This window comes from Lissotriton helveticus, chromosome 9 (assembly GCF_964261635.1).
Source record: "Lissotriton helveticus chromosome 9, aLisHel1.1, whole genome shotgun sequence".
NCBI classification, from domain to species: Eukaryota; Metazoa; Chordata; class Amphibia; order Caudata; family Salamandridae; genus Lissotriton; species Lissotriton helveticus.
Genome location: NC_136070.1, coordinates 1078118684 through 1078146060, shown reverse-complemented (window position 1 = coordinate 1078146060; position 27377 = coordinate 1078118684). Strand labels below are relative to the sequence as shown.

At 44.7% G+C, this 27377-nt stretch overlaps 1 protein-coding gene across 2 annotated transcripts in view; it reads right to left on the bottom strand.

Moving 5' to 3' along the window:
* DNAH1 (dynein axonemal heavy chain 1) overlaps positions 1-27377 on the bottom strand; it is a 1443760-nt gene that overhangs the window by 235091 nt on the left and 1181292 nt on the right. For both annotated transcript variants that reach the window (XM_078661462.1, XM_078661463.1), the window contains 6 exons: positions 27106-27225; positions 20016-20165; positions 11017-11177; positions 5644-5869; positions 4924-5119; positions 4119-4270 (listed from right to left, as the gene is read on the bottom strand). In XM_078661462.1, the coding sequence (XP_078517588.1) occupies positions 4119-4270; positions 4924-5119; positions 5644-5869; positions 11017-11177; positions 20016-20165; positions 27106-27225 (1005 nt within the window). The remainder of the gene's footprint in view (positions 1-4118; positions 4271-4923; positions 5120-5643; positions 5870-11016; positions 11178-20015; positions 20166-27105; positions 27226-27377) is intronic.

The window sequence follows — 27377 nt, the reverse complement described above, 5'->3', positions numbered from 1 at the left end:
AGGACTTGTAACCTTGATAGTTGCCACAAGACTGTTGTCCTCGACCTCTGGAGCCTCGAAAGGAATTCTGTTTGAATTGTAGAGTGCCTAGGGCTTTCGCCGTTTCGGTATCCTTCTTAATGCCTTGCAGCATGTCATCAATATGTTCACCGAAAAGGCGCTCCCCATCAAAAGGCATGTCGAGGACTTTGGCTTGCACTTCAGGCCGGTATGCTGTGGCTTTAAGCCAGCCCTGGCGCCTTAAAACTGCTGCTCCCGCCAATTGACGGAACCCTGTGGAAGCAATATCCAGGGCCACCTCTATCATCTCTGAAGCAGAGCGTTCACCCTCCAGCAAAATCTTTTTAACCTCGTCTTTCTGGTCTTCTGGAATCGCCCCCAGATATGGGGCTATATCTGCCCATATCTGTCGATTATAGCGACCTAGTAAAGCCAGAGAATTTGCAGCCCTGATTGATAGGGCGGACATGGAGGAAAATCTCTTGCCAATGGCATCAAGCTTTCTTCCTTCTTTATCAGGAGGAGCGGTCATGGTCGCTGACGGATTGCTGGACTTCCGCTGAGCGGCCTGAGATATAACTGAATCAGGTTTAGTTTGACCAGTCAAACATGCGGGTGCAGTGTCTGGGGCTTTGTATTTCTTTTCAAGTCTAGCCGGCACTGGAATGAGAGAGAGAGGAGTTTTCATTATTTTTTGTCCTTGCTCCCATATATAATCGATTACTGGAATGGAGCGAGCTGATCTCTTGAAGGGTTCTTTGAAATCATGAAGAAAACAGTCCTTCGTTTCCGATGCTATTTGGATGTTGAATCTTGCAGCCGCTCTTCCTACGATATTATGGAATCCCCCTAAGTCCTCAGGGGTTGAATCTTCCTGTACTTGGTCTGGGGATATTGGATCTGGGTTAGCATTATAATCAGAATCCATATCATCGTCATCATGTATTTCGCCTTCTTCATCCTGGGCCTCATCAATTCCCACTTCTTCCTCATATTCTTCCTCATCCGTAGAATTTTGAGGAGGAAATGTCTCTTGTTCCTGATGCACATCCCTCGGGAGAGGCCGCTGTCGATGTTTAGGAGTTGGTGTTTCCTGTGGTACCTGTACTCCAGAGGCAGGAGCAGATGATGGAAATCTTTGTTTATAATCTGAAATTAGAAATTGTAGGTCAGAAACAATTGAAGCTGGAAGGCACACCATAGGCTGAACAGTGGTATGCTCTTGAACTGATTCTTGAATTGTAATTTCCTCAAAATCTTCACAGTCCGAACTCTCATGAATTTTGATGTTGAGATGAGAGGGACTGGATGCTATGGGAAACATGGACTGATCTTCTGGATCTTCCGTGTCTAAAAACTGCGTTGGCAACAACTGTTGGACCTTGCTGGGTGAGGTCATCTCTGGTGTGACCAAACATGACGACATTTTAAAGTGTGTATATGTATACTTCAATGAGGGAGAGCCCTTGGAGTGTAAATCCTTTGACGCGGTGTCTGTTGATGGTGTAGCGTCTACTATTTTTGATGTTTCAGGTGTTTTCATTGTCATTGATGTTTTCGTCGACGACGTCCTCGTCGACGGCGGCGTCGACACTGTAGCATTCGACGACGACGATGCCACCGTCGACGGCGCCGTCGACGGTCTCGTCGTCGACGGTCTCGTCGTCGACAGGCCCGTCGACGACCTCGTCGACGACGGTGTCCTCGCCGACGAGGAACTCGTCGACGGCAGTATCTTTGTCAACGGTTGTGTCTTCGTCGACGATGGGATCTTCGTCGACGATGGGATCTTCGTCGACGATGGGATCTTCGTCGACGAGGAAGTCCTCGTCGACGATGGGATTTTCGTCGACGCTGGAAGCTTTGCCTTCGTCGATGATGAAGCAGACGTCGACGGGAGCGCTGTCAAAGGCGACGACGACGATTTTGTGACAGGAATGACAGAAGATATTGACCTACCCATCGTCGACGACGTGGTAGAAGTCGATGCCATGGAGAAAGTAGACGCCGTGGATGTCGAAATGGAGACTGTCGACAACGTCACAGGCAGGCTAGACGACATTATAGCAGGCTTTTTGAATTCTGTCATCTGAAGAGAAGGCTTGACCTTAGGATGACTCTCAACAGACTTTGGCTTCTTGTGAGGAGGCGCCACAGACTGATCTGGAGATGACTGCCCAGGCCTTTTTGAAGCGGAGTGGAAGCTCCTGAAGGAACACTCGCTCTCACCTGAGGAGACTACCTGCTCTTTGTTCTTAAGTCTCTGGAGCCACAGAAGCAGTCGCCCTTCCCTGTCCTTCAACGTCTTGACCGGGAGAGTGCGACAAATCTTACATTCCTTGGCAGAATGCTGAGGATAGAGGCAATACAGGCAATCTTCATGTTTGTCCTCTATATGTAACCTCATTTTACTACAAGAGGCACAGGGTGTAAAAAGCCCTTTTTTAGGAGTAGTAGCCCCATATTTACTACCAAAACTTGAAGAATAAAAGGATATAGGAAAAAACCTGAGCAGAGCTCAGTGGAGACTCCCTTCAGCACGACGTGCGGTAGAAAATCTGAGGGACAAGGGCTCCTTCCAGGAAGGTCAGGAGGGTGATAAGGGCTGATTGGCTACTGGCCAAAGTTTGGTCCTTTTTACATAAGGACCTAGATAGGCTACTAATGTGAGGCCTCTGGCCTAGTACTAAGTATATGTCCATGTGACATTACTATAATTATTTACCGGGGACTCCCACCCCGACGACGGGGAATGATTCAGGCATGTGAATCTATGAAAGATACCCATAATACTGGATAAGCACATGAGCTAACGTAATCATAGCAGAGGGACACCTAAAAAATAATTGAGTTGTACGGTCAATATGCCAGTCTCCCTCCCGTAACAGTGCTGAGAAAGGTTTGTGGCTTGCATGTCCAAAAAATAATCCAAGAATACCACCTAGCACCCTGTTTCGATAAAACCCAGAACAACAACCAGATAAAAACATTTAGCATACCCAAGAGTATCATAAATAGACAAGCAGGTTTTACTGACCAGACAACCCCCCACTTGACCAACTGGTCTCTCATAAGAACAAAATCCCTCAAATGCATACTGATCGATGCAAGATCTACATGAAAGAATAAACATCACCCACATCACCTAATCTGGTTCATGTAAACAGACTGGCTATCCATAACTGAAACATGGCTAGCAGAAGATGCACTTCCCTACCCAACAGAACACTTGAACATAAATGTAGGAAAAACCTAGTCTAAGCAGCAGAAATCAGTACATTTGTCAAGTTCACATCTATTCAGCAAACAAACATGCTGGTCCGCCTGTAAACGCTCACACCGTTAGGGTGCCATGATGCAACATAAATGGCAGTTAAGGGCTATACAAGTGTCAGATAACATAACATAAGCTTGATGGGTGAGCAAGGGCGTAGGCGAAATCTCACTTCACTGACAACGGGTTAGGCCTGTGCCCGAGTTAGCCTCAATTAAGTCACAAAGCCTCAAGTTTCCAGATAGGTTCACAAGCTTGCCAACCTCATGGAGGATTCTTATGGTTACTAGGAAGAGGAACCTCACACCAGCTCACAATTCCATGCAGCCTTTCTGCAGCCTACAACCCCAGAACAAGTATTAGACCATCTTTGGGATACAGCCAGTGAGGGAAGTGTCCCTGAAAATTGGTGAAGGAGACCAAGAATGGAGAGTGAAAACTCATTTGTGAGAGTGAGCCACAAGTTCCAGTACGAATAAAATCAATAATATTTGTTCTTTCTGTCAGATTTGTTTATGAGTCACCCAACCATGCTGGGTAGCACTGACTCTTTAAATTGTTGTATGGCATCCATCTTGCTCAGAGAGTCCTTTTTGGAGATGAACATATAATACTTATCATGATAACTAGGTGCATCAGTAGGTCATATGTTATGATGGCTGCGAGAGTTTAGAATGACGTCAAAATAATTTGTTATACTGGTCTAGGATGTTTGCCTGCTCTTGTCCATGTTAGCGTCAATCTAAGCTTATTGCCAGAAAAGGGGGCTGGGGGGTAATATATAAAAAACCAGGGCAACATTGTGATGAGCTTAATAAAAGTATCTGTAGGGGTATCTCCTCACCAGGTCGATCTTGCCCTGGTTCATCATAATCCGAATGCAGAGTAGGAAAGCAAACATCAGCTTGTGTTTCTCAAACAGGCTTCGGCAGACATTGCTGTACAGACTGAATGTAAAGTATTTGTTGATATTTTCAATGCGAAGCTCCACCGTTTCTGAAACAGCAAATCAAGTGTTAGTGATACAGCATTTGGGCCGATGAGACAGCACTTGCTTATAAGAAATACAAAATACATTTCAGGTAAACAAGGACAAACCATTTGATTTGAGAGCTAAGGTTTGTTTTACCAAGGAAAATGTGGTCATAGCGTTCTCCTGTTTACACTGAGATACACTTGTTTTTAAGGAGTGAATGTTATTGCAGCCACTGTTAAAACTAAAGGGCCATCATAGGAGGCGTCTTCCTTTTTATACTAATTATGATGTTTTGGTTTTGTTGGGAATTATACAGCTCTTATACAGCAAGATCCACCGAACAAGGTACATGGATTATATATGAGAGGAAGGGAGTTAATACTTCTCTCTATTCAAGCATATCTTTTGCCCTTTAATTCCTTACTTTTATAGGAGGGATTCGAGTTGAACAGAATAGGCAAGAAAAACTGCACATTAGGTTTCTTGGATATTGTTTCACCCAGTGTTCCATGGGTCCCATCTATTTAACTTCAGGCTCATTTGGTATCTGAACTATCACATTATTCAGTCAGGTAAAGGGATGCCAGGTCCTCAACAGGCAGGTAGGCTAGAAACTCCTATGCATTGAATATCTGCTCATTAAACTCCAAGTTATACAGAATGTCTGATGTACCTGCTCTTTCAGAGTTCATAATACCAGACATGAAGATGCTTAGGAACCATGACAATGAGTATTGGTACATCGGGTCAACATTTGAGAGATCAGAAACGCAGAAGAAGAGGATCTGGGTGCGAACGGCCACAGGTACATATTCAAGGCGGGTGGCATCAATATCTTTCTCAGTCTGCTCAGCCACACGCACTTTGGCCTGCGGGAAACATCAAGAGAGACAAAACAAAATAACATTAATGAGCAACATATAACATGCCTATGGGCAGACAGTGGTGGAGAAAGTAGACTGATATAGTGATAGTGGAGAAGTGTGGCTTAATGGTTAGAGCGGCAGACCCTGATGCAGAGGTCTGGCCCGGGACCAGGGTTCAATTCCTGCCTCGGCGGATCTTGGACTCATAATTCCTCGGACCTGATTTCTCGCCTCGGTGCCTACTCTAAGCATGGGTCCCACGCTGCAACTCTGGGCAATAGCTTGCTTAGTCTCCACAACGGCCCCCTACAGCGCTAGGGATGCCTGGTTGCACCCTGGGGATGCCCAGGAGTGGACATTTCACGGGGAAAAACCAGGAAGGGTTCCCTAGCGGTATGAGTACAGCGCCAGGACACTCCGGAGTATCAGTGCGCTTTACAAATACGCCTATATTTACATTTACTGATATGTAAATTCTAAGATATATGTTTTATGAAAGTAAGATAGAAGGGAAAAACGTCACTGACCTTGATCTCACCCGCTTTCTGCTTTGAAGCCTCGAGCACTTTGATCAGTTCTTCGTCATCTACTGGGTTACCCTCTGAAGAACTGAGTCTGAAAAGTATTTGATCCTCTATCTCTTTCAGTTCCTGTCGCATTTTGGCATTGCTGATTATCAGCTGGTTTTTGGCTTCCTCTAGGTCTGGACGTTCCTCTGCCACAACTTTACCTAGAAGTTGATCTTCCAGGCCACTGTCAGAACATGTAGTAAGATCACTTATCTTTGCATTTAAACAAAATACTCACTGTAATCATTCCAAAACAGCCTTAAACGACTTTGAAGTATCTAAATTGTTACTCTTTCAGGTAAAACGGAACATTCACCTCTACAAATGTCTGCCACAATTTCACACTCAATACAGTCAATATAAACCTCTATGAAGACTCATGTACAAAGTTACATCCTTGTCCCACAAAGTCCATTTCCTAGACCTCTAGCCTTAGTCACACATTTGTACCCTCTAGCGATGTATTTGTGGTTCAGTGTCATATATTTAACAGAGAATGCCTACACATATTTTAAATAGGTGCATAGAATCTGAGTTGGTCAATCTACTATGCTGGGTCATGTGGTCAGATTAGATGAGTTAAATGTGTGATTGGGGTAATCAAAGTGGCATGTGGCAGTTTCTCATTTTCTCCACGTAAAATGAGAGCTTGCTGTATGTATACGTACTCTAAGTTGCATAGAAAAACTACAATGTTCTTACATCTTTCTGGTACTTGTCAGGTTCGGTAGGCCACTGCACAGGCACTTGTTACACCATATACTCATTTGGGTCAGATAAGTACATGTAAGAAGCATGGAAGTTGGGCCGCAAATTAAATGTAGGTATATATTTGTGATTATGTAGTGCAAATTTGACTGAAAAGAAACAGAACACTTTACATAGCAAATGGTAGAACACTTTACATAGCAAATGGTAGGGGACTGACACTAAGGGAGAGGGGAACAGTATTAGATTATGTACAATAGGGAGTAAAGTTGCTGCCTCTTCCTATGCACTAACTCTGGTTTCATTACGGCCTGCTACACCCCACACAACAACATGCCTCTACAGTCTTTCCAGTATCATATGTTCTTTTCCGAGGTCCGAGGTGGTTGGAATGTGCTTCGGGATACCTAAGAGCTTACGTAAGGTCCTTGACCTGCTTCCTGATGGTGCCAGACAGACTCTTGTGCATGCCTTGGTCACATCGAGACTCGATTATGCCAATCTGTTATATCTGGGTATTACGGCTAAAAGTCTCAACCGTCTCCAGGTACTGCAAAACGCCACAGCCAGGCTGGTTCGGACGCTTCCTAGGAGAACACCCTCTAAAGCCGCTTTGAGGTCCCTTCACTGGCTTCCGATCAGTGAAAGGATTACCTTCAAAGCTTTATGCATGTGCCATCGCATCTTTGGCGGTAGAGCACCCGCCCCTCTGAACAGCCTCATCACCCCCTATAGACCAGAGCGGATGCTTAGATCCTCTGGCACGGGTCTGGCAGTTGTCCCCAAAATCCGTAAAGCTCGGATGGGGAGCAGATCGTTCAGGCTCCTTGCAGCCAAGAATTGGAATTGGCTCCCCACTGAACTGCGCCTCGAACCTTCTGAGACCAAATTTCGCAGAGCCCTCAAAACTCATCTTTTCCGCCTAGCACTGCTCTAGCCTCTTGATCCTCTCACAGGCTCACTCTCAGCGCGGGGACACGCCGGAGCTCGTAACCAAGCGCTTTACAAAATTCCAAAATAAATAAATAAAATCTACATTTAAAGTCAGACATATTGCATTCATATGTCTGCTATAACCAATATTAAAACTCCAAATACCCTAAAAGCCCTTCTACAATCCCCACAGATGTGTGTCAAATTATAGTGGTCGCTGGGACTAGAGCCCTTCTCATTGCCAAATGATAAATCCTTGAAGAACAAGTTACTTACTTTCAGAAACAGCTTATCTGGAAGAGGGTCTATCTAGCCGCAGATCCCTTACCTTAATATTCAGGTGGCATCAAACTGGATCAGGAAATTTCTAATAGTGCCCCTGGACACCATTAGGTAGCATCGGCCAGCTCCGCATTGGCTGCACTGGAAATGACGTACGCACTACCTATATAGGTTCCACCTCGGCACACTGATGTCAGTTACTTTCACGACTTTCCATGCCAGGAGCGTGGAGCCTCGATCATGACTGACAACCAGTGTGAAAATACTAAGGCGCTTAGAAAAGTGATTCTTAAACAGTAATCAGATTGCAGAGCAGGCAGGATGGGAGGGCGGTTAAAGAATCGGTGGCTAGATAGAGTCTCTACCAGATAAGGTGTTACCGAAGGTAAGTAACTTGTTAATCTGATTGAGACTTCTAGCCATAGATTCCTTACCTTAGAATAGATATCCAAACAATGCCTCCCGGAGGTGAGCCTGCGAAGCAGATTTAAACCAGAAAGTCTGATTGGGAGATGCCCGTCACAATGGACCTGACTCTCAAGTTAGTAGTGCTTGGTAAATGTGTGCAGAGATACCCATTTTGCTGACTGACAGATGTCCAGGACATGGCCCCCAAGGGCTAATGCAGTAGTCACAGCCTTGGCTCTGTTGAAATGAGCACACAAGCCCTCAGGGGGTTGCTTCTTGAACAATGTGTAGCAAATCTCGATGCAGAGTACTATTCACCTTGAGATGCTCAGTTACTGCATGCCTTTCCTTTCTTGGCTCCTACATACCCCACAAAGAGTTGATTGTCCACACAGAACTTTTACTCTTTTGTGCAATCAAGATGGAACGACAAAGCTCTTTTTGGATCCAGGCAGTAAAGTCTCTCCTCTTCTTTGGAAGGGTCAGGCAGAGCAAAGAAGGGAGACTGGGTGATGTCTGGCTTACTTGAAAAGGGGTTGCAGCCTTCGGAAGGAAGGAATACCAGCTTGCCTGGAGAAAAGGTGGTGTAAGGAGGGTGTGCTGAGAGTGCCTGAAAATCACTGACCCTCCATGCCAATGTAACAGCCACTAGAGAAGCAAGTCTTGATGGTCAATAAAGGAAGACGGCAAATGTGCAAAGGCTCAAAGGGTGCATACATTAAAAAAGTCAGGACAGAATTTAAGTCCCACTGGGCATGATGAATGGCCTGTGAGGAAACATATGTTGCAAACCTTTGAGGAACCTAGCTACAACAGGTGACTTAAACAAAGAAGGTTGATCTGGCACTACCCAGCAAGCCGGTTGTGTCCAGTCCACATCGTATGGTGAACTTTGCTGTATCTCTCTCGTCAGCAATAGCTTGGGAGAGTATGGTTCGGGCCTCCTCCAAGACCATAGGCATCATTTGTGCAACTGAATCCCAGATTGCATGGGAATATCAGCCCAAAAGGCATGCAGTGTTCACTGACCACAGTGCAAGGCTGGCGAAAGAGAACATCCTCTTGCTAAAGGTATCCAGCCTTTTGGATTTCCTATACAGTGAAATGGTAGGGAAAGCGCCAGGGTTGACCCAAAAGATGGAGGCTTGGACCACCAATCTCCCTGGGGTGGGGTGCGGGGTAAGGAAAATTGTGTCCCCAGAAGTGGGGCAATGGCGGCTGGCAGTTATCTGATACACAGGAGCCCCTGTACAGGGCTTGGACAATGCCGTGGGGTGTTTGCGGTATTGGCACTGGAGCAGAGGCCGAGTAAGGTCTTATTTCACAGGCAGCTCCGCTCCGCATTCAACAACGGATCCATGGGACCTGACTGGTGCTGAGAGTGAACCTGATGGCGAGGATCCAGTGGGGGCTCGTTGGGCCTGAAGGCACTCCAGAGGGGCCGGGCCACCCAAATATCAGGTACATGGCCTTATGAAATTCTTTCAGTTGGGCAGGTGTCGCATTGGCTCCTGGAAAGTCAGAGAAGAGCAGAGAGGACCCTGACTCAGGCTCCGTGGAAGCGCCAAGCCTGGAGTGCTGCCGCTCCCATGCCTAGTCAAAGACTTCAAAGTGCGAGGCTTCTACTTCTTGGATTTCTTTTTGCAGTGGACTTAACCAACGTCTTCTGGATGTGGCTCCTCGAACTGTCCTGGGACCTTTTGTGCAACTGGGATCTTAAGTGCTGTGGAGTCGTCGAAGTTGGGCGGCGATGAATTTGAGGGAGTACTCTCAGTGGCTTCGGGTGCATGGTGCAGCAGTCCGCGGCAGGTCTTGGAGTCATGGTCTCTCTTTAAGCACCACAGACAAACCAAATGTGGGTCTGTCACAGACGTATGCCTGTGATAGGCAGCACATGGTTTAAAACCAACAGGTTTCTTTGGTGACATTCTGTCACACCGGGAGAGAAAATCTCTCAAAAAATGAATTTGACAAAACGTTGAGGAAAAAAACCAGGCAAAAAACGACTGAGGGTTGTTTTTCACGGATCAGCACTATCTGGCGTGGAAAGGAAGAAACTGATGTCAACGTGCAGGGGTGGTACCAATACTGGTACTGCATACATACTTTTTGGCTTGGACATCAGGCAGCCTAACGATGCCACCTACGGTGTGCATGGGCTGGTCAGAAATTTATGGATTCAGCCTGATGCCTTGGAAACATTCTTAGATAAGGAATCTATGACTAGATGTCTCTATCAGATACACTACTCAAACTCTCCCATACACACTACCAAATATATCAATGCCTTTCCTCGAAAGCTTCTCGCATATGTACTTTATTCTGATATCACACCCTAAACAGCTCACTGACTATTAAACAGCTTTTACACCTCGCGGTGGCAATTGCTACATCATTAGTGACACTGCAATATCATTACAGTTCCAGACATAAATAATGGCTACTAACAAGTCAAAGAAAGGATTTGACATGGTCATCTGATCCCATGTGAAGTCCCACAATTCACATGCCATGCACATTTCCAGATTCTGATGAGCAATAGAAACTTCAAAGAAGCAAAAAGGTATTTCTTACTTCCAGAAAGTACAAGTCAGATATGTCACCCATCCTATAAACTCTGTCAAGGAACGGTGTGGCCCTTGAATATCAAAACCGCGAATTATTGATGGGACAGAATATCGAGGACGGAATATCGAAAACAAAATATCAACAGGTAAGTAAGTATAGATCTTCTATACCTAACTCCACATATATGTACTAACATGGTACATATACCTTCAAAGTAAGTAGATGTGGAGTTAGGAATAGAAAATCTATACTTTCCTACATGACCTTACCTTTCAATATTTTGTCCCTCTACATTCTTTCTTCGATATTCTTGTACCACAATGCTGTTGGCATCGGTAATGAGTAGTAAAATCCCACGGAAGAAAATATGAATACCTAATTTAAATAGCTATTTGTAAGCCACAAAAAAACAGGAAGCACGTTAGTGGTTACCTGGGCGAGAGTGTGAAGTTGATGAGTGTGACCTTGGAACAGATTTCAGGGGTATAGTGAGGATTTGGCAAGTTACTTGTGATATACATCTTGAAGTCAGCATGGTACGGAATCACAGTGTCTCCCAACTTAATCACTATGTTTCCTTGCTGTTTGTATGTCTGAAAAACAAAAAACAAAAGGAAATGCTAATTAAAAGAAGTTGAACGCTTTAGAATTGTAGATACAGTGCTGCAAAACTGTTCTGAATATCTTGCAGCTACTTACATGTTCTTCAAATACCTTGATGCTACACCAAATAACTTGAAGCTACTTCACCAGAGGTTAACCAACCAATATCCCTGATTGGAAGATTTAATCTGCACAAATGGTGCCCTAACCTAAATATATGTGTATCTTTTAGATACTGATCAAAGGGGCCACGTTATACTTAAATCTACTTAAATTTATAATAATTTTGCGCTTTTTTGGCACAACAAAAAACAGCATGAAGAATTTGGATACATTCTAGTTTCCCATACAGAAAGGTGTATGAGTGTGAGAAGATATGTTGTAGAATAGATTTATTGCAATAGCTAATAACTAGGCATACTTGCAGGCTTTGGATTAGCTTTATGTAAATAGTTTCATGAGGTAGGCAAAGCTATCTTTTGAAAAAAATAACATTTTTGAATATTTTTTGTCAACTTAAGTTCAACTACATACAACTATTACTTGGATTTTAGACCACCTGGAGGTACAGTGAGTGAAGACTTTGGTCACAAGCAACTGGAACTGGGGGCTATTGATAACGCACTGATTGAGTTTGTAAGCTTTGCATACACAACTACTGCTGCTCAATAAACTCTTAATTACTGAATGATTCTATTTGGAATGCATTACACTCTTTCTTACTTATTTAATTGGAACACTTGGCTGGAAATAGGCCTTTGACTACTATAATCAGTTTGTTACCTACATTATACACTAACTAACATTATGCCATATGCATAGATTTTGGCTTCAATGGTTGACATTCATTTTTAAATTGTAGGGAAGCTTTGTTACCTCAGGTACTTCTAAATTCTCTAAGCATCCACATTTATTTCTATTTTTATCACGAGGATAATTAGTTCTTTCTCATTGAACATTTTAACCATTATCTCTGATGTTCTCATTTGTCAAGACTCTTGGTGCAATAGAAGCAAATAAAGTACCTTCAGGTCATATCTAATTTCCTAGCAGCTGAATCCTTTCTGACGCTGCCATATACAGTCAGTGGCATAACGTCGCCATTTCAGAAGGGGGAATGAGTGGACACAAAACTTTGGCGCCAGCTACATCCTCACTTAGCACACAGAGAAAAATTTACAAACTTTAGGCAACACTGGTTTTTATGGATTATAGTGTTCTCTTTGTTCCCTGTGTAAATTCTATGTCTTTGAAATATACCAATTTGCAGTGGATTGGGATGTGGAATTATGCATTGCATCTTGGCAGTCTAAGGACATCTCAAGTCTGCTTCCTGAAGAAGTAACAGAACTTCCTGCTGTGTGACCATCTGAGAGAACTGCGTGTGAGGGAACTTATTAAATTAACTGAGATCTAGAATGGACCTCCATTCTCCAGATTTCTTCCTGGTCAGGAAAATCAGGAGTAGAATCCTTTATTGGAATCTGGGAATGGGCTCCATGGTCCCTTTGTTCAACATTATGAGTATTTTAGACTGGGAAGATGCTGGTGCACCATGTTTCCACAGTGGGCACCAGAGATCATTGGATGGATTCCAATGTGTGGCCAAAATGAAAAATATTTAGGAGCATTTTGTCAGTTGTTGAAGCACCCTACAATGAAAATCACTGCAAAATCATAGTCAACGCCTCCCTGTGTCTTGTTGCTTATTCTGGAAGCCTGCTTTCTTTTTTCCTTTTATTGTGAGGAGCTTGGAGGGGATCTGTTCTGAGAATAGGATGTTTAGTGGGGATGTACGTTGTTACAACGCATGCTTTTACTACGCATGCCTTTACAACGCAGGTTTTTCAACGCAAGTCATTACAACGACTTGCGTTGGGGGGTGCTGGATAGTGAATAGTTTAATTTACTATTCCAACTCCAGTCCCCGTGGATAGTAGGGAAGGTGTTGGATAGTAAATTAAACTATTACCTACCCTAGAGCGCCCCCCAGCGCAATTCGTTGTAATGACTTGCGTTGAAAAACCTGCGTTGTAAAGGCACTGCGTGGTAAAAGTTGCGTCGTAAAGGATGTTTCCCGTTTAGTGGTAGTAAAACTGCTGCTTCTGTTTCTGTTGAGATAAACTATGTTGGAATTGGCTCTGCAAAAGGAAGGAAGGCCTCTTCCATGCACCCACTGAAAGGACATCTGCCATCTCTATTGAAGCACCCCTGCAATACAGACCCCAGTGTCAGCATCAGCATTAATTGACTACAATGCCTTGCCCACATGACAGCCGAATACAGCTTTCCTATCAAAGGGCATGTCCAGAATGCAATTATGCATCTCTGATCAGAAGAAGGATGTGTACTATAACACCCTCGATGCCTGGTGACTGCTGCTCCTGCCATTAGTTGAAAAGCTGTAGTTGTAATATCCATGGTGGCATCTATCAAAGCCACGGAACTGCCTTCACCTCTCCACTCCGATTGTCCAGAATAAGGTCAATATAAGGTGCAAGGTCCAACCACCGCTATCTGTCATAAATGTCAACAATGGCTAATGTATTCACCATCTTAATGACTGTAGCCACCAGAGTGAATACTCATTTAACACAATTATCAATCAATCATATAATTTGCAAAGCGCACTACTCACCTGTGAGGGTCTCAAGGCGCTAGTGTGGGGAATACTGCTACTGCTCGAAAAGCCAGGTCTTGAGGAGTTTTCTGAAGGTCAGCAGGTCTTTGGTCTGCAGTAGGTGGATGGGGAGGGTGTTCCAGGTCTTGGCGGCGAGGTGGGAGAACGATCTGCCGCCGGAGGTCGCTCTTCAGAAGCGGGGGACTGTGGCGAGGTCGGCAAAGCGGAGCTGGCGGGTGGGGGTGCAGAAGCTGAGTCGTCTGTTGAGGTACGTTGGTCCGGTGTTGTGGAGTGCCTTGTGTGCGTGGGTGAGGAGTTTGAAGGTTATCCTCTTGTTGACCGGGAGCCAGTGCAGGTCTCTCAGGAAGGGTGTGATGTGGCTGCGGTGTGGGATGTTGAAGATCAGGCATGCAGAGGCGTTCTGGATGCATTGGAGCCATTTCAGGAGTTTGGCAGAGGCTCCTGCGTAGAGGGCGGTTCCGTAGTCCAACCTGCTGCTGACGAGGGCCTGGGTGACCGTTCTTCTCCTTTCAGTGGGGATCCACTTGTAGATCCTGCGAAGCATGCGGAGGGTGTTGAAGAAAGAGGAAGAGACAGCGTTGACATGTTTAGTCATGGAGAGGGTGGAGTCGAGGATGATCCCTAGGTTGCGTGCGTGGTCGGTGGGTGTTGGGGCAGTTCCCAGTGCGGTCGGCCACCAGGAGTCGTCCCAGGCCAAAGGGCTGGATCCGAGGATCTCCGTCTTTTCCGAGTTCAGCTTCAGTCGGCTGTTTCTCATCCATTCAGCGACGGCCTTCATTCCTTCGTGAAGGTTGGTTTTGGCGGTGTGGGGGTTCTTGGTGAGGGAGATGATGAGCTGGGTGTCATCGGCGTAGGAGATGATGTTGAGGTCGTGCCGACGGACGACGTGGGCGAGCGGTGCCATGTAGATGTTAAACAGAGTTGGGCTGAGGGATGAGCCCTGGGGTACGCCGCAGATGATCTTGGTGGCTTCGGAGCGGAAGAGGAGAAGGCAGACGCTCTGTGTTCTGCCGGAGAGGAAGGAGGTGGTCCAGTCCAGGGCCTTCTCTTGGATCCCGGCATTGTGGAGGCGTGTTCGTAGTGTGTGGTGGCAGACCGTGTCGAAGGCGGCTGACAGGTCCAGGAGGATATGGGCCGCTGGGAAGGGTCTCCTTGAGGTAGCGGGTCAGTTGTTCATTGACGGTTTTCTGGATTACCTTTGCCGGGAACGGGAGCAGGGAGATGGGCCTGAAGTTCTTGAGGTCCTTGGGGTCAGTCTTGGGTTTCTTGAGTAAGCCGTTGATCTCGGCGTGCTTCCAGCTCTCCGGGAAGGTTGCTGTATCGAAGGAGGTGTTGATGACTTTCCGGAGAGGGGGCGCGATGGCTGTGCTGGCTTTGTTGAAGATGTGGTGTGGGCATGGCTCTGACGGAGATCCGGAGTGGATGGTGTTCATGATCTTGATGGTGTCGTCATCATTGAATTTGGTCCAGGAGGGCAGGCGGTCGGTGCGGATGGTGGTCATGGGGGCAGGGGTCTCAGTGGTTGTCGAGGCGGTTGTGGCGTTGAAGCTGTTGTGAATGTCTGCGATCTTGCGGTGGAAGAAGGTGGCCAGCGAGTCGCACAGGTCTTGCGAGGGTGGGACGTCGTTGGTGTTGGAGCTGGGGTTGGAGAGTTCCTTCACGGTGTAGAAGAGCTCTTTGCTGTTGTGTGCATTGTTGTCTAGGCGGTCTTTGAAGGAGGCCCTTTTGGCAGATCTGATGAGGTGATGGTGTCTGCGGGTGGCGTACTTGTGGGCTGCGTGGCTGTCCGGTGTATGTTCACGGAGCCAGATCTTCTTCAGCTTTTGGCAGGTTTGCTTGGAGGTCCGGAGGTCTTCAGTGAATTAGCTGGCTTTCTTGTTGGTGTGACTGTTGGAGGGTTTCTTGATCGGGGCGAGGGTGTTGGCGCAGTCGTTGATGCACTGTCTGAGGTTGCGGGCGGCGGTGTCGGGGTCGGTGGGATCGGCAGGTGGGCTCTGGGCGATGGTGGTGGTTAGCTGGCCTTCGGTGACTTTGCTCCAGCAGCGGCGAGGCATCTGTTGGGTGCAGTGGTGTGTGGTGGGTTTCTTGAAGGTGAAGTGGAAGCAGCGATGGTCGGTCCAGTGGAGTTCGGTGGTGTGGTTGAAGGAGACGTGGGGGCTTGCAGAGAAGATGGGGTCAAGCGTGTGACCGGCGGAGTGGGTGGGTGTTGTGACGAGTTGTCTGAGTCCGAGGTTGGCTAGGTTGTCGATCAGGGTGGTGGAGTTGGTGTTGCTGTTTTCGAGGTGGTAGTTCAGGTCCCCGAGGAGGATGTAGTCCGTGGAGGCGAGGGCATGTGTGCTGACGAAGTCGGCGATGGAGTCGCTGAACTGTGGTGGGGCCCGGGGGGGTCTGTAGATAAGGGTTCCTCTGAGGGTGGTGTTGGAGTCTGTGTGGATCTGGAAGTGCAGGTGTTCGGCGGTGCTGAGGGTGTCGTCGGTGTTGGTCGAGACTCTGAGAGTGTTTCTGTGGACAATGGCGATTCCTACTCCTGCTCCGTTGGTGCGGTCCCTGTGGGTGATCTTGTAACCTCCCGGGACGGCTATGGCTATGTCAGGTACCAAGGCGGGGTTCAGCCAGGTCTCCGTCAGGAAGGCGACGTCTGGGGAGGTTGAGTCGACAAGGTCCTAGAGTTCAACGGCGTGTTTGCGGGCGCAGCGGTGTTGAGAAGGATGCATCTGAGGTGGTAGGGTTCTTTCCTGGTCGGCAGCATGGTGGGATGGATGCTTGTGAAGCTGCAGTTCCGGCAGGTGAAAGCTCTGTGGGTGCGCTTCGGGCGGCCAGGAAGCTGGTGTGCGATTTTCCGGTGTTGAGTGCGTGGAGGGTTCTGGCATTCCAGCAGTGTCGGACGTCGTGGCGTTCGCGGGGTCCAGGGGTCCTGGCGCTGGGCGCGGTCCGGGCTAGGCGCGGCCTCCATATGAGGAGATGTGGGAAGGAGTAGCAGCTGGGGGGCGGGAGCGGGGCAGTGAATGGGATTGCAGGGTGCCGGGCCGCAGGGACGCAGCAGTAGGAAAAACGGGCGGGGGCCGCGGGAGAACTGGGCACAGGAAGGAAAAACAGTTTAGGCAAGAAAACAAGTACAGGCACAGAGGAATAAAAACAAGTCTGGGCAAGAAAGCAAGTACAGGCACAGAGGAATAAAAACAAGTCTGGGCAAGAAAGCAAGTACAGGCACAGAGGAATAAAAACAAGTCTGGGCAAGAAAGCAAGTACAGGCACAGAGGAATCAAAACAAGTCTGGGCAAGAAAGCAAGTACAGGCACAAACGAATCAAAACAAGTCTGGGCAAGAAAGCAAGTTAGGCACCAGGGAAAAGTACAAGATTAGGTAAAAACAATGCAGGCAGAGCCGTGCAGCAGCGTGGGGAGCAACCTGCCTGCGAGCAGGGTCAGAGGTTGCTCTTGATCCATCTTCCTTCCCTCATGATCTGGTTTTGTGGAAATGTGGGGTTAAATAATCTTCTTTGGTTCTGCTTGCATGACCACCAAGTCTGCTTTGTGCTTGCTTGTCGTGCAGTCAGGTACCGTATTGTTTTTTTATCAAGTCTCAGCACCACAGCTGGTACTGATGTCAGCACCTGCATCATTTTTAGGCCCACCTGACACATATGAACTATGATTTGTATGGATTTTTTTAGCTCTCTCTCTGGCTCCTTAAAATCCTACAGGAAGCAGTCAGTCTCTGACAGTGACTGGTACCTTAAAATACTTGGAAGGTCTCTCAATAATCACGTGAAAATGAGCATTATCATCCAGGAGAGAATCTGCTTGTGGGGGGTGAAGGATCCACTGTGGCACTAACGATAGTTGCAACAGAGTAACATGTCCACCAAACTCTAATCAGGCACTTAGTTCTTATCTGAACTGTGGTTCTTCAGTGCGGATATGATTCATAGATTCACATGTGCTGCAATATTGTATATCAGCCTTCTTTTCTAGCCCTTGAAGTGTTTGGGCCTTTTGGAATTCCCTTCTTCCTTTTGTGGGAGCTCTGGAACTTTATACTAGACATCTCAAATTATGGTGGTTTGGAAATAAGTATATCAGTATTTCATTGTACCATTAAGCAATGCATATTTAATACACGTTGCTTTCTACACTAAATATGCCAGTTAACAGATGTGACAGGCATTATGCATCTTAAATAAATGTTATGCACAGGTCAAGATATATTAGTCTAATCTAAAACTCAAACTGCACTGCACCAGCAGCTTCATATGGATGTGACAGGTGGTGTCCCACTAGCAGACGAGGGATGGAGAAGGGAAAGATTTGCAGACTAATCTGCTACACTACCACTGCTACCTCAGCAGGGGTGAGGTTGTATACACCAGCACCCACCGTGCATGCGCAGATGGGTTTATTTTAATATTGGCCCAAACTCACACTAGGGGTGTGTATGTGTGAAAGAGAGAGACAGCGAACAGTGAGGGTAGAAATACCTATTGTTTCCTGCACTGCGCTGTGACCAGAATTCACCCTAGCTGGATGCTCCAGTCCCCTCCAGTTAGCTAAGCTAATGAAAGGGTGAGGGGAGGGGACCCAGGTTAGACACTGAATGCATGGCAAACATTGTTGCCTGCGACTGTCCCTGTAGTAACAGGCTCTCTCTCTCTCTTGCTTTTTACTTGTCCCGCGGGCACTCTGCTTGTCCGCAAATCCTGAATGCCTGCTTCAGACCTCACAATGGCTTATGAGATAAGTGCTGCAGAATGCAGCTCCATATCTCCTTAGGTTGGCAACACTCCATGTGGCTTGGCATCTGTTGGATTGGCAGGCTGCCTACCCCTGGTCAGGCCTGGACAACTAAATGTACATAAAACTATCAGTACGACTGCTCTCTCAATTTGCCAGCAAGTTTTGGGACCGTCCAATGTTTGAATGATTGCGTCTGTCTGTGGGCTTGTTCCTGAGTGTGTATGTGCATATGTGAGCCTGCATTGCGGACAGTATGATTAGGCATGCTTGTTTGCGTGGGGCAGCATCCCTGTATTCTGATAACCATCCATCACATGATGATTGCCATGGAAGGGATAATGGTGATCATTGCATATTGTTGCCACCATCAACATTTTCATAGCGATAGCATAATAGCATCTAACTCTAACATAGAAGACCCTGGTAGGCATATGTGTAGCCTTTGCATACTGCTGCTGCCCTTAACAGCATGTGGGTCTGGCATGATCATGGCCATCCCTGACATATAGTTAGAGACAGCTAGCACCTAATATAGCTTTAGCTCTTTCTTACTGTTACCGTCTTTGACATTTAGGTGGTGACCCCGACATAATGGGGGTGCAGGCTGGCATTTTATGTCCACACCTGGAATAATAGAAACCCTTCCATGGCTCTACCACATTTCGCTCCTGTACACATTTTAGTGGCCATGGTTTATGACACTTCTTGGTATATTGGTGGTCAACCTTGCCATAATAGTGAAACAGTGAGTCTGGCATTTTGTGAATATTCCTAGCATAACGGTGGCCCGGACATATTGTGCCATCCACGTAGCTTAAAGGTGGCCACTTATGGCACAAATGGTAAACTGGTGGCCCTGCAAGAATACTTACTGTGGCAACACCTGACATACGGGTGGCACCAGAGGTCATATTGTATCATAGCTACCCTCCTCATAATGGCCATTGTTAATATGTGATAATGATTTGTGGGAACGTGTGGTAGAAACTATCTGTCTGCGGCAGTTGGACCATGTCAAAATATCTTCGAACTTTATGAAAACATCAGGTAGAATTTCAAGGTTTAAAGATTCTTTTGCCTATTCAGCCAGTACTTCTAAAGTAAGGTATTGGTCCGACGACATAGGATACTGTTAAGGACGTATCAATGTAATTGAACAAGTAAGTGATCAATATTGTTGAATGAATAGACCTCCATCTCAAACTTCTTACATGTGTCACAATGGTTGTTGCTTCATAAACACTTTCTTAAAAATGTTAATAAGGCCGAATCCCTGCAGCTCAGGTATCACCTGCACTTGCAAGCAGAAACAAAGTAGCTTTTGGAAGGAACCTGTTGCATGTAACTCAGTCAATGCACTCCTTTTTCCCCAAGTCACATTTTTTTACCTTCTAATTTGAACCTAATGAAGAAATGTAAAAGAAACTAAAACTGTTTTAGGAGTACAATTGTACCTGTTTCAGTAGCACTGGTTCCAGGGCGGGATCCAATTCCTCCCCAACATTCTCTAACATGAATGGCTTCCCAAAGCGAATGGCATTTTCCAAACTACGCAAGAAGTCCCGGTCACTTAGCTTGACCACATCTATCGAATGATCCTTCTCCTGGAAAGGAAAAAGGAGAAAAGAGTGAGACTGGACCGTGGCATGGTCTTTAAAGCAACAGCACAACACCTATTAATCTTCATGGAGGTTAGTCATTCTAAGTACTTTTCAGCTGATTTTAGTCATTCACCAAAGTAAACTGCAGAAGCAGTGGACATTAAGACACGAATGCAAACCTAAAATGGTACACCACATCGAAATCAGGGACACTATTTTATGTCATGTAATCAACATATGTATGTACCAAACAGAGCTATTTTTTGCCAGAGCTGCACCTGTAAAACATAATCAATCCTAATATAAAATACCACAGTATAAAGTGCAGATATATTCTATTTGTCTGCTATGGCCACTCTGAGCTTCGAAATGCATTAATGCCCTTGTCACAACCTTAAATTATATTTGTTATGACCCCTAACTCGTGTGGCCGTCCCTCAATCAGCTCCTCGTGTTACTAAAAATAAGGTGTCCTAAGTATAAAGTACATAACATTCGATCTACATGTTGTACTATCTCCTAAATATTAAGTGCATTAATAAGCCGGCCACCACTTAACTTCTATGAATTACATAATAGCAGCGTTGCTTCATCCACAGCCCTCTAAAACTATGGCCTTAAACCTTGCGATCACTTTCGCAAAGAATTTGCCTAATCTGTAACACAGAGTAATATTTTCACATTTTATAATAGTGGTGAACAATGAAGCAAGAGTCCAAGTGTCCAGGGCTCCGAAAACAGGGAGCAGCTACCTCCTTATTTCTTCTAAAAAAGCTGGAAAAAACTAGTAAATGACTAAATGACCATGCTCCATTTTTACAAAATGGGCAATTTCTAAAATGTCCTGAGGAATAGGATAAAATGCTTTTCGGAGTCCTCCAATCTATGAATTGATGCATCTGGCCCAACCTTAGCTTCATCATCCAGCGCCTAGTTCCCCCTAGCCTTTTTATCTATTAGGTAGTGCTGCGTTTTGACTGACTCAGGAGCTTCAGACAAATGATTAAGATGGGTATGTCAACCACAATCCCATTAATCGTATAGGGTAGCTGGGTCTTTAATTAGGCTTTTAATTATAGTCTTTCTTCCTACATTTTGATGTGTTGCCCTTAACATATAGCTAAAGCTCTGTGCTTCAGGACAGATATAAAGATGAATGTCTCAAGCTCTAAAAGGTCTTATAGATTACAGCTGGAATATAACCCTTGGTGATGGCACTGAAGGCAGGATATCTATTCCCTTCACATGCATGTCCTTTGTGGATTCCACTACAGTTGAGTATGTAAAACAAAAGAACATCCACATCTGGTTGGTGCATTGGCACCTGATTATAGCAGTGTCAGCACAATAGTGTTTAGTGTATAGAGGCCCAGGTAGTAGATCTGCCAGACATTAATGCAATCCCTTTGTTTAAGATTGATGTAAATACTTTGGATCTGGTGGACTGGATCATAATCTATCACAAAATAGCAAGATTCCTGCACCAATTATCTGAAAATATAAGTAACTTTAGTATGTTTTGCATTGCCACTTGCTCAAACTCCACAAAATGCTGTCTTGAAACTGCTAGAAGGCTTATTATTTTTAAGCTAAAAATAGAAGTGCTCTTCTATCACGTGGATAATTTCAGTCGCTCATTTCAGAAAGCGACCCTACAAAACGCTCAGCTGAAAAACAAACTGTAACTAGAATTAAAATCACATACCGTCACATGTGACTATCTAGTTCCAGATGCCTCCTGTTCACCTTCTCTGGGTGTGAAGCAACATCAATTCAATTTAAATCCTGGCAAACAATTTTAGGAGACTCCTCTTACAACTTTGGTTTCCATTCCAATAAACTTTGAAGGGAGTCTCCAACAAAGTTTGTTTAAAATGTTTTGTGATGCTTGCTCATGGTTATTAGTGACACAAACATGTCTTTTCCTATGAAGTGCTCTATCAACCTTAATTAAAGACATGCAGGGGCTGCCCAGTACTACTAAGCATTTACTGATGACACTCATAATATTCTTATTCTATTTCAAGTGTAGGGGAGATTCTCTGCACAGTGAGCGACCCTGACTCACACCCGTTTCAATAATACGTTTAAGACTAGATGACAACTGCTTCATAATAGGTGGTCTGTGCCAATTTCTGAAATATATACATTTCTTTCTTTTTTATAATTTAGTCATCCTTGTCAACATCGACTGCAACATTCAACTCATCTGGTTGCCAACTGATGTAATGTTTGTGATACTATTTTTCATCTATAGTTTTAGAGACTTGTTTTAATATCACATCAAGAGAAATCAGTGATACAATCAACTTCAAGATCATCATAATTGGTCACTCTAAGCAGTATATATATATAGGCTTCATAATATAATGCACACATCATCATCCAACCACATTGATCTTCTTGTAGTTACATTAACATTAACAGAACCCATCTGCTACCTATTGCCAAGAGAACTGAATAGAAGCGGACCATAGTGATTCGTCAAGAAGCGGTTGCTTACAATATTCCCCTCACTGGAGGAAGGATAATTACAGTTTGCACCCCAATACATGATCCCACATAAATTCTGAGATAGGTCACTCAAAGTTTAGTCAAAGCCAGTCAGAATTCCAAGTAATTAAAGTGAATATGTATGACAACAATTTACAGATAATGAATTTCAGTGGAGATTAAATGCATATTTGTTGGACAATCTGTGAACCTGAGTGGAGTTTGGTACTTGGAAGCGAGTAAATCCTAGGTCTACATACAACTTGCAAATGAATACACTTTTTATGTCCAGATTCTCTTACGCCATTATTGGCCATCGACTCTTTGGAAGTTTATGTCCCATGTCCTAGTATCACTGCCCATATGCAATGGCAGCAAAGAACCTCATTCCTAACTTCAGTAAAAGGCTAAATGCAAACGTAATTTCTATTGCATATACAAAAGAATGGATACTTTTCTGGCCAGTATCTACAAATACATATAACACAGCATAAAGATGAACATGTGTATGGTCACTTTAGAATGATTGCGGATCAAACCTACTATCTGGAGGTGTGAAGAATACCTCGTAGTCAATCAGGAATTTCTACTAGATTTAAGGGTTCAGATTTCTGAAACCACATTTTTTTCCATACAAGAGTACATTTCTCATTCTCAGGGCCTGATTAAGAATTCAGATGCCAGTCGGACAGCATGGCGGAAGCAGGACCGTCCGACTAGACGTCGGCGGTCCCGCTTCCTGCATTACGATGTGTATATTTTGCATTGTGACATTTGCTGCGGACTGCAGCACATGCCGCAATACAAAATGTACACATCTAAAACATCCCTGCCGTATGTGGCAGGCTCCATAGCGGAGGGCCAGGGGGTAAGGGCGGCCCTGCTAGGGGCCCCCAAAGTCACTTTCCGCCTGCCTTTTCATGGCAGGTGAACCGCAATGAAAGGGCAGGTGGAAAAAAACATCTTAATTCCTACGGAGGTGCCTGAGCAGGCACCACCCTCGTTGCAGGGAATAGGAGTCCAACCTCCGGCCTGATGGGATCCTTGATCCTGTCGGATGTGGTGGTCTTTTCCCGCCAACAGCCGAGCTCCGACTGCTTGCATCCTAATGCAGCGGTCAGACCAATGAGCTGGATGGTGGTTGGACTGCCACCGACGGCCTGACGGTAGCGGTCCCACCGCCATCGTAATCAGGCCCTCAGTTCGGATTAAGCCACTGAAAATGACTGTTACCTTATCTTGTTTTGGGCTTTTGCCTGAATTTTTACATTATATTGTTTAGCTCTACAATTTGTTGTTGCAGCAAATCTTAAGTGATAATGCTTCAAATGACCGCTTATGTTTCTTCCATAATTTTTCAGGGGTTGGTTTACAGCAATGAACAAATGGATGATACAGTTAAGAAATGTAATATTCAGCTAACTTGATGTCCCCAAACTCTTTAAGAAGGTTTTATCAGTTTGTAACTGTAAGTCTCATCTATGACAACCGAGGTTGGAAAATGGTCGGAGACTGCAAAGGCCTCACTCTACTGTAAACTTCAAGTCACAACTCATGTATTTGTTCTCGTTGTGCACATTGTATACAACAATTCTTAAGAATATATTTTTTCTGATAAAAGAATAACATTATAACTTATATTTGTAGCTCTTCTTCCATGAAGGTTTATACATGTGTGGTTCCCCAGTAATCTTTTGGAGGGGTTGGACACAAAGGGAAAATTCTCGCTCTGATGGCCCACTGAACATATTCTGCTGATTTTTATCTACCACATATTCAGACTATTTTGAGTTCTTACATACATATTTTTTATTTTCAGCCAAAATTTGTGCAAATGTTTGGAATATGAATGCATTTTAGGTTGAGCCTGAGTCAGCACGCATGCGCTGCTCAGCGAGACTACTGTCATGGAGTATGGAACAGAAGCTCCGCCCACTCTCCACCCATATTTGTCATTGGCTTGTGTCAGTGTCCTCCCTAAATGTTGGCATCTGAGTCATAAAAAGGCTTATTAGTCCCTCCTTACTACCGCCTTGTCTTCATCTGTAACCTCCCATCTGTAACCTACTGGCCCTTTTACTTCGCTTGTTACATGGTACATGTTCTTAAGTGTATAAGCAGCTCTATTTTCTTCATGGAGTTTCTCTTGCTGTATGCATGACGTGCTCTACTTACGTCCAGCGCACCCTGTACGCTTTATCTTTTGAAGCAGCCAGGACAATGGCGGGCGCAACTTTGAACTGTAATAGGTCTTGCATTTAAATGCGAGACCTATTGCATTGCAAATATTTTTGTACTCAGTGCCTAATTCTGGCAGGCAAAGAACGGAGGCACATGGACGTGAAGTGATTGGTCCAGGATCACACACACCGACAGGTGGGAAAGCGAAGGATGTAATTTGCGTACTTTGCACTGACTTCTTAAGTACATTGATCAAGTGAAGCTCATTTAGCAGAGAAGTGCTGGCAACAACACCTGTCCAAGATCACACACAGGGACTAAAGAAAAAGGGAAGTTGAAGCAAGTGTGCTCAGGACACAGGGTTGACTTGGCTGTAGTGTATGGTTTAACAGTTTGGTGATGGCAGGCGATATCATATATATATTATATTATACAGTATTCATCTTTAATACATCGCCCAAGCCTCAATCATACCACCGATAGTCTGATAAAGGACAACATTACTAATACAAGGATGTAGCATAGCTAATGTGGCATATGTCCTAGTGCAAGGAACAATGGCCGCCCCTCGGCTTCTGGTCCCCGGTGCCACTACACTTGCTGCACCAAGGGAAGCCCCGCCCCTGATACATGGATATAAGTTTGCTGGTCTGCTACAGCAAATACTGCACCCAGGACCTGGCACACGCACTTCAAGGTTAAGGGTGCCCAGGTCTGTCTGCTGATCGGCACAGATGTATCGATCGCATCCACAGCTAATTTCAGGTCATTGGTATTTCGAGCTACAGAAATGGTGCCACAGTGAATGTCACATTTCATCTATGACTGTTCTCACAATTGCGGGCCCCTTCTTCCCCAAAATTAGGAAGGTCAAGACAGACACATTTAAGACTCACAAAACACATGGCAATAATCGATGATTTGCATGGGCATTTTTGTATTGGTCTGTCACATGGCAGCAAAATTTCTTTAATTCTGAGAATAAATGTTACAGGTAAGTCATATTTAAATGGAATATCTAATTCCAGCACACAGACTATCCTGGCTAGAGGCTGACAGTGACGTGGGTGTGAGGGTGTTAACCCGTGCACAGCTACTAGTTACGCTTTTATTCACCACCAGAATAAGCCACAGCTTCATCCTTCTGGGAAAGATAACATGAAAAACTACTGGTAGGTTTCCAACATTTCATAGACATTAAATTACTAAAACACATCAGATTTTCCCGCATTTTAGAATAATATAAGGAAGGCCCACTTAAAGGATGTGCCAAACGACTAGAGGGGTCGAACCCGAAGCTGGGTAATAGGATTTGCGTCTCAGCAGGGACGCTCAACATCCTGTGATTCTGAGAAAATTACCCTATCTCTCAATGCCTAACAAAATTGATATGTCTGTCTATAATGCAACTGGTGCTTTTGTAAAGTGCTCCAATGCCTTCCGGTCGAGTTTGCGATATATAAACAAAACAAGCGTTTGCAATACTATAGGTCTTGCATTTACCCGAGTTTAAGCTATTGGCAGTGTAAATGACAATGCCTTTTATTTATCTTTTAAAAACAAAAACATAAATAAAAGGCATTGCCATTTATAATGCCAATAGCTCAAACTTGCGTAAATGCGAGACCTATTACATTGCAAATGCTTGTTTATCGAGATGTGGAATATTGAAATAAATTGTGTCTTACCATATATTGTGATGCAAATACTAACCATAAACTGCTTAGTGATGAACTGTTGTTAACCAACATGTCTTTTTATTGGAAAATACAGCATCTAGTTCTAAGAGTCTGAAAAGCAGCTTGAAAACCTCAAAGATTCTGAATGAAGCATATCCATTGCTGAATATGGTGATAAGCATCTTATTTTGAGCATGCTATTTGCCATTCACCAACCCTGTGGCTCTATGGTAATAAATTAAATGAAGAACACTCATGTCACTAATAAAACGAAGATCATTGTAAGAGTCACTTCCAAGATCCACTTCTCACAAGGGTAAATATTAATTACAAGCTCAAACTGCAGTTTGCCTTCATTGATGACTATTGGTAGGTGCATGGATGAACAATTTGAAAAACGTATGGCAGGGATATTAAAACATAGAAGGCATTATGAGAAGAATAGAATGGTACAGCTGTATAAAATGTTAACTAGACACTAATACATCAAATTTGCACACTGTGTCTTTCTTAGTAGTCTTTTAACTTGGAAAATGTACAACAGTATGACCTTCATCATCCACCTCATACTAAGCAGAAAGAATCCTTACCATATTCTTTATCCACTTGTTCGCCTGGCCCTGTGGGTCAATGAAGTGTGGCCATCTGTTTGAATACTGTGCTATCACACCATTCTCCACAGATAGAGCATCATTAGGAAGACCAGCAATCTGTAACAAGTAATTCATTGAAATGTTAGTCGCTGGTATCTAATTCCAGTAAATGTTGCTAACCACTGTGTGATCTACAAACAACATCACTTTAAAATATAAAATGGACTATTCTAGCACCTTATTTGTGGACTGTCAGTTACAAATGACCA